This window comes from Bufo bufo, chromosome 10 (genome assembly GCF_905171765.1).
Source record: "Bufo bufo chromosome 10, aBufBuf1.1, whole genome shotgun sequence".
NCBI classification, from domain to species: Eukaryota; Metazoa; Chordata; class Amphibia; order Anura; family Bufonidae; genus Bufo; species Bufo bufo.
In genome coordinates this window covers 78783381-78795276 of record NC_053398.1, presented here as the reverse complement: position 1 = coordinate 78795276, position 11896 = coordinate 78783381, and the positions used below count along the sequence as shown (strand labels likewise).

Sequence of the window (11896 nt, the reverse complement as noted above, 5' to 3'; positions counted from 1 at the left end):
AATGGATCCATTAAATTCCGGTAATGAGATCTTCTGCTGGATCTCAATACCAGAATTAACAACGCAAGTGTGAAAGTAGCCTTATCCGCAAAAAATGCGGCTTGGACGAGGAGCAAAAATATCTTTGTGAAATTGAGGCCTTCACGGTAGGAAACTACTGTGGTCTGCATGGATAGGGGCTGCGGGGAGTACAGCCTTACTGGGCCCATGGCTAAGATGGTGGCCATCTTAGCCTGGTCACCGGGCAATAAGGCTCTAGCACCAGTTTTCATTGCGCCATGTATGCAGCAATGCACGAAGTCACTTCCCACTGCACTGGGAACAGTGTTGCCAACGTCCAGAAATTTCTGGACAGTTTGTAAAAATAGGCAGCTTTATTCATGTGTTCGTGAATAAAATAAAATAAAAAAAAGTTCTTATCAGTATATTGGCCTATAGACCTGTATCACTGCAAAAAAAAACACAAAAAAACAAAACAAAAAAAAACAGTTGGCGTCTGTGATTTTGGGATAGATTGCCCAGAAAAAATGAAAAGTGATCAAATCACTGGCTTTAAATAACACCACGGCAAGTCACGCCCACAAATCCACAGCCCCTTTGTACCATATCAACTCGACCAGCATTTATTTATTGCCGTAGTCACAAAGCATCCTGAGCCGGCGATCTTCGGCAGCCCTGCAACATCAGTCCAACCAGTGACGCTGCCAGCTCCCAAATTACAATAATAATCGATCTATCATCCATAGCACTGGATAACATGTACTGTCCCAGAGAAACCAGAACCGATAAGCGTCTTTCACCATACACCACGCATGCGCAGTACGAGACTTCTCATAGCAGTTGAAAGCCCCCTTTGTCTGCTCAGGCTGTCTTACCCACTGCCTGGCCGTGTATGTGACATTTTTTACTAACTAAAAGAGAACTGGTATGGACTTAACACAAGCCAATAACGTTTCCTTAGCTGTCCAGTACAATATAGTCTTTGTTTTCCTTGAGAAACTAATATGTGAATGGTCATTATCAGGCGCACTGTAAATAGCCCTGGACTCCAAGGAAGAGGCGGAGCCAGCGGTGGATACAGTAGGAAGCGGTGCAGGCTCGACATGGCGGAGGTGAGGTCTCCTATGTGTCAGTGATGGGTTCTGGTTCCGCACTGTAGAAATCGGAGAGTTTGGGCACTGTTCACATACCTACATGTTTATCCCAGTGCTGGCTCGTCACTTCTCATGTTAGAAATGTGTATGTGGTGTGACAGCTTGTTATTTCTGTGATATATACAATGGTAGGGGAAATCTTCAGTGCAAACATTTTTTTATAGGAGCCATAATTTTTTTAAAAAGTTCTGTTTCTACAGCTCCTATGCAGACCTATGCATCTCCATGGTAATAGTTTGCAAACAAACCTGTTGTGGTCTGATCCTGCAGTCATTAGCGAGCTGTGGACAGACTACACTACACCATAAATGTGCCCTGGTTTTCCATAGATGCTGTGGACACAACAGCAGGGTATTGGGTATTCTTCACTTTAAATGAATTGCAGCATGGCTGCTGAATTGCACAAACCTTCTAATGTGAGAAAATCCTAGGTTTGCAGTCAGTCATCCCGTTTACGTGCTTATTTCTAGGCAGAGATTGTGGAAGGCTGCCGACTTCCTGTTCTCCGGAAGAACCAAGAAAACGAAGTGGAGTGGCGTAAGTGTTTTAGATGTTTGAAAACTAGTGTAATGTACACACGTTGTTTTATTAATTTCTCTTTTATATATGTATAGATTTTGTTTTCAACTTGCTGGAAAATGGCTTTTACCATTGTTAGGCTACATTCACACAAACGTATTTTGTTTCCGTGTCCGTTCAGTTTTTGTTTTTTGCGGATAGGATGCAGACCCATTCATTTCAATGGGTCCGCAAAAAATACAGACAGCACACAGTGTGCTATCCTCATCCGTATGTCCGTTCCGTAGCCCCGCAAACAAAAAACATGTCCTATTCTTGTCCGTTTTGCGGACAAGAATAGACATTGTTACAATGGACCCGCGAGAAAAAAAAACGGATGCCATACGGACGTCATCCTTTTTTTTTGTGGACCGCAAAACACATACGGTCGTGTGAATGTATGCTTAGGGGATATTCACATGTACATGATTTGTTGTAGAAATGTCCCTTCCTCTGTAAGGTGCTTGCAGAAATTAATGTGATGAATGGAACTGATTTGCTGTGTGTGAATATTCCCTTAAAGGGAACCTGTCACCTGAAAAATGCATATTAAACCGACCACAGTACCTTACAGTATCCCCCAGTGTGTTGCTAATCATGTTGTAAGGCTGGCGGGCGCATGCACTGTAGCGAGACTGAAGCCGGCTGAGTGTACGAGCCGGAATCGCGCTACAGCAGCCCTTTACTGCGCATGCGGGCTGAGAGCGCGGTCCCGGCACTGAGATGCGGCGTGTCAATCAAGGCGGCGGGAGGCGGGGAGAGCAGGATTGGAGACGCCTAGGCTGCTGCCCCCTTGACTTCAAGCCTGACTCGGAGACAGCGCCAACCGACATTAAAACATTGTTTTTAACAAGTATGAAGAAACACAAAGAGGCAAGAAAAACATGATTAGCAACACACTGGGGGATACTGTAAGGTACTGTGGTCGGTTTAATATGCGTTTTTCAGGTGACAGGTTCCCTTTAAAGGGAATATGTCAACTCTTTCAAGCATATCTAATAAATGGCAATGCATGTCAAGCCAGTTTAACCACCTCCCGCCTGCCAGTTGACTATAAACGTCCGGGAGGTGGATCTCTATCTCTGAATGGACGTTTCTGAATGTCCATTGAGAGATGGCAGCTGCTCGCTAATCGTGCAGCTGCAGAGCGGGTTCCCAGGTGTCCCTGCCTTCTAGATCGCTGCATACACAACGCTCACTGAGTGCCGTGTGTACAGATCAGGAAGCGCAATGCCAGAAAAGTGAAATTTAAAAATTTGATCTCCATTTTTCCTTTAATTCTTATTGAACACCTAAAGGGTTAACAAAGTTAGTAAAATCAGTTTTGAGTAACTTGAGGGGTGTAGTTTCTACAATGGGGTCATTTATGGGGGTATCCACTATGTAAGCCCCACAAAGTGACTTCAGACCTGAACTGGTCCTTAAAAAGTAGGTTTTGGCAATTTTCTTAAAAAATTTAAGAATTGCTTCTAAAATGCTAAGCCTTCTAACGTCCTAAAAAAATAAAATTATAAAATTGGGTAAATTTGAAGTTTAAGTAATGGAGAGATTGCCCAGCTCTAAAAATTTATTGATATTCAATATGTTCTGTATATTTCATGCCTTGTTCTCAAATAAAAAAATAAAATGACATTTCCAAAATGATGCCAGCATAAAGTTGACATATGGGGAATGTTAAGTAATACATATTTTATGAGGTATCACTTTCTGTCCCACAAAGTGACTTCAGACCTAAACTGGTCCTTAAAAAGTGGGTTTTGGCAATTTAAAAAATGTTCAGAATTGCTTCTAAAATTCTAAGCCTTCTAATGTCCTAAAAAAAAAAAAAAATGACGTTTACAAAACGATGCTAACATAAATGTGTCACGAGAAAACCGTCTCTGAATGGCTTAGATGAGTTAAAGTATTCCAAAATTATTACCACATAAAGTGATTTGCAAAATTAGGCCTGGTCAGGAAGGGGGCAAATGACCCAGATGTGAAGTGGTTAAAGAGGTTGTCCGGTCCCAAAATCAAAATTCTTTTTATGTGCTCCTAACACCCCTCACCATCTATACATACAGTTGCAAGAAAAAGTATGTGAACCCTTTGGAATGATATGGATTTCTGCACAAATTGGTCATAAAATGTGATCTGATCTTCATCTAAGTCACAACAATAGACAATCACAGTCTGCTTAAACTAATAACACACAGATAATTAAATGTTACCATGTTTTTATTGAACACACCATGTAAACATTCACAGTGCAGGTGGAAAAAGTATGTGAACCCCTAGACTAATGACATCTCCAAGAGCTAATTGGAGTGAGGTGTCAGCCAACTGGAATCCAATCAATGAGATGAGATTGGAGGTGTTGGTTACAGCTGCCCTGTCCTATAAAAAACACACACCAGTTCTGGGTTTGCTTTTCACAAGAAGCATTGCCTGATGTGAATGATGCCTCGCACAAAAGAGCTCTCAGAAGACCTACGATTAAGAATTCTTGACTTGCATAAAGCTGGAAAGGGTTATAAAAGTATCTCCAAAAGCCTTGCTGTTCATCAGTCCACGGTAAGACAAATTGTCTATTAATTGAGAAAGTTCAGCACTGCTGCTACTCTCCCTAGGAGTGGCCGTCCTGTAAAGATGACTGCAAGAGCACAGCGCAGACTGCTCAATGAGGTGAAGAAGAATCCTAGAGTGTCAGCTACAGACTTACAAAAGTCTCTGGCATATGCTAACATCCCTGTTAGCGAATCTACGATACATAAAACACTATACAAGAATGGATTTCATGGGAGGATACCACAGAGGAAGCCACTGCTGTCCCAAAAAAACATTGCTGCACGTTTACAGTTTGCACAAGAGCACCTGGATGTTCCACAGCAGTACTGGCAAAATATTCTGTGGACAGATGAAACCAAAGTTGAGTTGTTTGGAAGAAACACACAATACTATGTGTGGAGAAAAAGAGGCACAGCACACCAACATCAAAACCTCATCCAACTGTGAAGTATGGTGGTGGGGGCATCATGGTTTGGGGCTGCTTTGCTGCGTCAGGGCCTGGACGGATTGCTATCATCGAAGGAAAAATGAATTCCCAAGTTTATTAAGATATTTTGCAGGAGAACTTAAGGCCATCTGTCCACCAGCTAAAGCTCAACAGAAGATGTGTGTTGCAACAGGACAACGACCCAAAGCATAGAAGTAAATCAACAACAGAATGGCTTAAACAGAAGAAAATACACCTTCTGGAGTGGCCCAGTCAGAGTCCTGACCTCAACCGGATTGAGATGCTGTGGCATGACCTCAAGAAAGCGATTCACACCAGACATCCCAAGAATATTGCTGAACTGAAACAGTTCTGTAAAGAGGAATGGTCAAGAATTACTCCTCACCGTTGTGCACGTCTGATCTGCAACTACAGGAAACGTTTGGTTGAAGTTATTGCTGCCAAAGGAGGTTCAACCAGTTATTAAATCCAAGGGTTCACATACTTTTTCCACCTGCACTGTGAATGTTTACATGGTGTGTTCAATAAAAACATGGTAACATTTAATTCTTTGTGTGTTATTAGGTTAAGCAGACTGTGATTGTCTATCGTTGTGACTTAGATGAAGATCAGATCACATTTTATGACCAATTTGTGCAGAAATCCATATCATTCCAAAGGGTTCACATACTTTTTCTTGCAACTGTATGCCCCAATACCGGTTTTTCATGTCTGAGCTTCCCTTCCCCCCCTGGAAGACATCACATTATCCTGGCAGATCTGTTTACTTTTTCCCCTTCTTGTTTTGTTGAATACATAACTTTATTGATACACAAGCCTGGCTGCACTGCACAGTGATGAGTTACAGGCTGGCCACGCCCCCATTGCTCTGTCTGCAGCGTCTGCTCCATCTATAACTCCTGTGTCTATCTTTCTACACCCAGAGATGAATCTACTTCTTCTCACCCAGTGTCTAAATCCCATCACTGACTGTCTGCAGGCTCTTCTCTCACCATCTCCATAGTGTGATAAACAGCTGGAATCAGCCTCCCCCTCCCCCACACACAACGGTGACGTCCATGGGGGGGCCCCTCCACAACGGTGATGTCCACGGGCCCCCCCCAACGGTGCCATTCAGTTCCCCTATTGTGCCAACCACTGCCCCCCTTGTGCCATCCAACCAGTGCCCCCTGTGCAGTGGCGACTCTAGGAACAATATATAGGGCACATAAGATACCACAGTCAAAAATGGGGGGGCACTAATCATTTTCACCACTTAATCCTTATACTGAAAAAAACCCAAAATAAGTATATATAAATAAGATTACAAAATACGAGTATTGCGGTATGCAGGGATACCTTTTTATTCTACTAACCTAATACTTTATTTTTTTTGTATGAGATGACGGTTTGATTGGTATTATTTTAGGGTGCATATGACTTTTTGATCGCTTGGTATTACACTTTTTGTGATGTAAGGTGACAAAAAATGGCTTTTTTGGCACAGTTTTTATTTCATTTTTTTTATGGTGTTCTCCTGAGGGTTTAAGTCATGTGAAATTTTTATAGAGCAGGTTCTTACGGATGCGGCTATACCTAAATATGTGTGTGTGTGTGTATGTATATATATATATATATATATATATATATATATTTTTTTTTTTTGACTAACACAATAAAAGCTCTTTTTTTTTTTTTTTGGCGATTGTCTCATGTAGGGGCTCATTTTTTGCGGGATGAGGTGGAGGTTTGATTGGTACTATTTTGGTGTACATATGACTTTTTTGATCACTTTTATTGAGGTGGACAAAAGTTCTATTTCATCATAGTTTTTATTTTATTTATTTATTATGGCGTTCACGTGCTGGGAAAGTAACATGACCCTTTCAGCGATCCAGTTGTTACGGACGTGGTGATATGAAACGTGTATGCTGACACTCTGCGAACCGCTCGGCCATCCTGAAAATGGGGGAAGTGTGGGAAGGAGATCGCGTGCCCTGCCATCCATAAAATGAGGAGGGGCACATTGAGGGTTGCAGGGGAAGGGAGGGGAGGTATTATATATACATTTTAGAAGGTTCTGATCCCTGCAGTCATGGACTGTGGGGATCAGAACCTGTCAGCCGGCATTAGGATTGTCTGTCTGATTGGCGGGGGAGGGGGGGCAAGGGATAACCTGCAGCGACAACAGCCTCTGTGGTTGATCGTTATGCTGTCACTTCTGCACAGCACTTACATCGCGCTGTGCAGGAGTCAGTACAGGCTTCACATAGAAGCCTGTACAATACAGAGAGCGGCTGGTTCTGCACATGCGCATTCAGCCTAGTGCGCTGTGAAGACGGCCGCCCGGAGCTTTTTCCAGCAGGAGGCGGTGATGTCACTTGTGAATCCGTCTCCTGCTGGAGAAAGGAAGAGAAGACAGGAAGATAAGAAGACGGACTCCGGCCGGAAGTACTGAAAAGCCATCTGGAGGGACCACGTGACCGGGAGGCAGATCTCAAGAACGGCTGCACTCTGGAAGGTAAGTATGGGACCAATAATCTTTCCTCCACAGGGTAGCATGTAATAGCAAAAAAAAAGGTTAAGCCCGGAGAACCCCTTTACATCATCATAACTATACCTCTATTATGGCTGTCAAAGTTTCCAGTAGTCAGAAAATTTAGTTTGTGTGATATGCTAATTAGTTAATAGGAGGTTGCTGGAGCCTTGTTCCTTCATAACCGCCCCCTCCTCTGCGATGCCAGAAGCTAGCCATACCTCCGCTCACCTGGTTATTCTGCATCTCGACCAAATCTGCCAGTCAGCTGCTCTGTACTTGTTAAAGATTTTGGTGAGATGCAGGATGAGGAGGCAGAAAGAGTTTTGGCTGGCTTCTGATGTGGCAGAGGAGGGGGCAGTTATAAAAGATTAAAGGGCGCCACTGAGAACTTGTGTAGGGTTCATGGAGGCGGACTTGGGCTCCAACAACCTCTTAATCTCGTGCTGCCAGACACTTGGAAGACTAATTAGCATATCACACAAGCTTCATTTTCTGACAACTGGAGACTACCACAGGCGTAACAAAGGTATAGTTATGATGATGATGGTTGTCATATCAGGAGAACTGCTGTCCATGTGCCTTATTAAGGTATCAATGGATGTCATGGGGGGAGGGGGTGTTCAGTCTTTAAGGCCGGGTGGAAAATTATTAAAGTGTAACTGTCATTTCAGTTTTATTTCTAATTTGTAGGAGATGTGATAATGAATTTTTGTAACATAATTTATTAGGTGAATTTGAACTTTTCTATAAAAAAAAATTGGCTCTGAAGTTGTCCCTTAGCAGCGCTCTATGCTTGAGCATTGGTAAGGAAAATCCATCTTCAGCACAATACAGTACTGTACACGAAGATCCTCCTGGAGCCAGCCTCCCCTTCTACAGACATGGATAATACTTCACTTCTGCAACGAGCGGGCAATCAACGCTCACCGTTCACATTATGTATACAAGGCAGGAGACTGCATATTAAAGGGGTTGTCCAGAGCTTGCAAAAGCTGCTGTTTGCCAAAAACATCACACCTGTCCATAGGTCGTGTGTGGTATTACAGCGCCTCTCTATTCACTTCAATGGAGCTGAGCTGCAATGCCAGACTCGTGGACAGGTGTGGTGATGTTCTAAGTATTAGTGGCTCCTTCTCTGGTTGTCTCGGGTCCACCAATCAGGTGAGGAACTACTATAATTGGCCCAGAGCATCCCAATGAGTGCATATAGAAGTGCCCACTAAATCACGTTATAGATATAATAGTGAAACAAAGGAATGACTGAGGGGTGTGCAGCATTAATGATATTTCTGTTTCCATTCATTTTCAGCATTGGCAGAAATCCTGAGCGTCAAAGACCTGTCTGCAAAGAAACTGTTCTATGTTCATTATATAGACTGTAAGTAGACACTATTGTTTTGCAGTGATTGACGTAAGAAAGTGTCCATTTGTAAATGTGCAGCACATTAGATGAACGTTAGCCAGTTGCAGCTGGACCATTTGAGATCTCCTATCCTTACGCAGAATGGGGCCTGTTGAATTTCAGCTACCTGATTGTTCTCACAGGAGATAAGCTGCATTAAAGGTATCCGGAAGTGGCTTATTCTCCTCTCCCCAGTGAGAGAATGTGCATGCTCTACCTGCATAGAGGGTATTGGAGTAGTATACAGTAATATACATGTAAGATGTATGGTTACTTGAAGAGTTCTGTCATTTGTTCCTCAAGTCAATAAACGACTGGATGAGTGGGTCACCTATGACCGCTTAGACTTGAAGAAGATTCAATTTCCAAAGAAAGAAGCCAAGACTCCAACAAAGAATGGGCTATCTGGATCAAGACCCAGCTCACCAGAGAGGGAAGTGGTGAGTAGCCAGGCCTCCCTTTCAGTATAACTAGGTTTGGAGTGTCAGTCATTGTTTGAAGTAAAAATACAGCATTTTTTGTATCATGTTATTAATTTATTTTTTATTTTTTTTAACAATAAAAAAAAATGAAGTGAACATCACATACATTACATCAAAGTAAAGTTTTTACTTCATGCAGTTGATCTCAATTTATTTTCTAGTGTATCTTGACTTTAAATGAAACTAGAAGAACATGGCTGCTTTCTTCCAGAAACGGCAGCACACCTGTGATATTGAAGGTTCCCACAGAGGGTTGCCTGCTCCTTTTATACTGATGAGCCAACAATATCTGATCTGCAGGGGTCTGACACCCAACACCCCTGTCGATCAGCTATTGTGCAGTAACTCTGGCACCAGAACTACACAGCTTCATCCAATGTGCAGTGCTCCATACTGGACTTTTAGTTCACTATTATTTGCTCATTCTGGGACTTTTGATTCATTGGATTGCGCTGAGACTTTATGAATTGTAGACATCCTTTTCATTGTTATGTATGTTTTTGGTGTTGCCATTTGTGTATAACAATAGGAATACTTGCATTCTACACACGTGTGTTTTGATTTTTAATATTACCAGATCAAATTGACTGAATCTTTCTTTTTGTCGGGGTATGACTGCCTTTGGGATTATTTGCTGCACATACTGGAGTGCTGCTTTCATTATCTTCAACGGGAGCAGCACTGCAGTAACCTGATCTGTCCACAACACAATGGACTACTGTGTAGTCCCAATGCACTCACCGGCAAACGCCCCCTTGATGCTGGTTTTGCGCCGGTGCATGTGCAGTAGTTAAACCTATGCCGTGCCCACAAAGGGCATTGTAGTGTGCATGGCGAGGCAGTGCGCCGGTGCGGGATCTCTGCCAGACTGAAGGATGATGCAAGGGAATAGGAGGGCGGGCAGAGGCTGGGGCGGGGAAACAATGAAAAAAGGCATTGCCGCCTGGGCTCCAACACAGTGAACGGCGCCCCATTGCACTTGCGAGTGCTTATTTGCATATGAATTAAACTTTGTTTTTCCAGCTTCTGCAAGTGTAAAGAAAAAGACAAAGGTACCTTTACATTCATGTATAGGTGTGCTATAGGACAATGTAAGCACTGTATATGGCCATATGGAGGTGACAGACTCCCTTTAAGCAATTATGTGTTGGAAATCGCACTTATTCTAGATATACCATACTTTTATATTAACGGTTCTCCAGCCTTATCTGGGTAAAGCTTTATCATTGCTTAATGAAAAGTTGTGGAACTTTTTAATATACTTTGTTTCATATGACACTATTAGGACGGGTTCTCAACCACTGGATGTAAGCAAGAAGTTCTCCATCCGCTGACAGCAAGCAGAGATCTTGAAACGGTGAGGAACTGAATTTAAGTATATGAGAAAGCTGCATGTAATTTCATTATACAGTGATTAAGCAATAATTCCATAATCACCATTTTAGTTATAACTAAATCAGTTTTCAATTACTGTATAACTTACACCTTTGGGACACTGTTTTTATAGAATAACACTTTAAAGTGTCATTTATATTTTTCCTTCACTTGGGGCAAACCCCTCCCCCCCCCCCCCCCCCCCCCCCGCCCTGTTGAGCAATCTTCTGGTCACTGTGTTATAGACTTCTGGATGGACGGGGTCACCTGCACCACTGCAACCAATGACTGTCCTCACTGGTGACATGTACCCAAGCTTCATGTGACTGCTGGTTCATATTCTGCTTGGGGAGACGTTACCATAGAGGCCAGCCATTATCTGCAGTGACACAGGTGACCCCCATCTGTTACAAGTTGGGGACCGGAAGATCAACACGCTGATGGGAACTGTTGAGACACAAAAGCTGGACAATTCCTCTAAGGTCATGCACATTATCAGGACCAGCTGACCATGATAGTGTCCTGACCCTCCACCAACTACAGATGCCCAATACATTTGTTATCAAGGAAGATAAGAAGCCACAAGACTCTGGCTGCAGCTTACTCGCCTCTCCCATTGAGAACACATGCCATGCATGTGTATGGGGGACGGGGCTTGGGCCACATTAGTTGTCAGCTGAACACGCATTTGGTATATTAGCATCTTTCCCCGCATCACTTTATCAGTCTGCTATGTAACACGCTGCCTGCAGATAGGGAATCGGTCTTAATATGTGTCTAGTTGACAGTGGCTGCCCTGGAAATCTGAGCTATAACCCAGACAAGTGGCGACAGTGTTTATACCTGTCTATTGCACAACCTAATGACACAGGCAGATTCTATCTGAACTTCTGTCCCTGAAACAGGGAAATGTTATACGTGTATCTGCCATACCACATAGTAATGGTAAAGTATAAGCCATACATCTGGCCCTCCCACAACAGTGGGCAGGGGGTTATAAGCCTGTGCCATTCCTTTTCCACAGAGGAAGATTACAGAACTCATTCTACCTCCAGCTGCAGCCCCTGCGGGAGGAGGAAAATCTCTCCCTGTTCCAGTAAGATTTTGTCTCCCATACTTCCATTCATGTCTGTCTCCCTGCCTTCAGTATATTCCATATACAACATATTTTCTCATATCCTTTTTCACAAAATCTTTGCATGTCGCATTGCCTCTTCTAGCAGAAGCGGAAAGTAGAAGTTGTATCACCAGCAACACCAGTTCCACCAGCACCTGAAACCACACAAGCATCTGTATTCCCACAGGTAAAGGAATTGGCAGAAGGGTATTTTTAAGATTTATTTTCTTGACCATTGACTCAAATTGATATTTGTGATTGTCAAATGTCAGTTAGGAATTGGCTTATTGCACAAG

The 11896-nt window shown here is 43.0% G+C and overlaps 1 protein-coding gene across 3 annotated transcripts in view; it reads left to right on the top strand.

Annotated features, from left to right (window-relative positions):
• The first annotated feature begins 704 nt into the window (after positions 1–704).
• The window catches only part of KAT5 (lysine acetyltransferase 5), a 54890-nt gene continuing 43698 nt past the window's right edge, over positions 705–11896 (top strand). The window contains exons 1-7 of one of the 3 annotated variants that reach the window (XM_040410177.1): positions 705–1112; positions 1625–1691; positions 8535–8603; positions 8931–9067; positions 10395–10466; positions 11508–11579; positions 11704–11787. In XM_040410177.1, coding sequence (XP_040266111.1) covers positions 1011–1112; positions 1625–1691; positions 8535–8603; positions 8931–9067; positions 10395–10466; positions 11508–11579; positions 11704–11787 — 603 coding nt within the window. In that variant the 5' untranslated portion in view covers positions 705–1010. The remainder of the gene's footprint in view (positions 1113–1624; positions 1692–8534; positions 8604–8930; positions 9068–10394; positions 10467–11507; positions 11580–11703; positions 11788–11896) is intronic. The other 2 variants (XM_040410174.1, XM_040410175.1) reach the window with 2 other exon arrangements.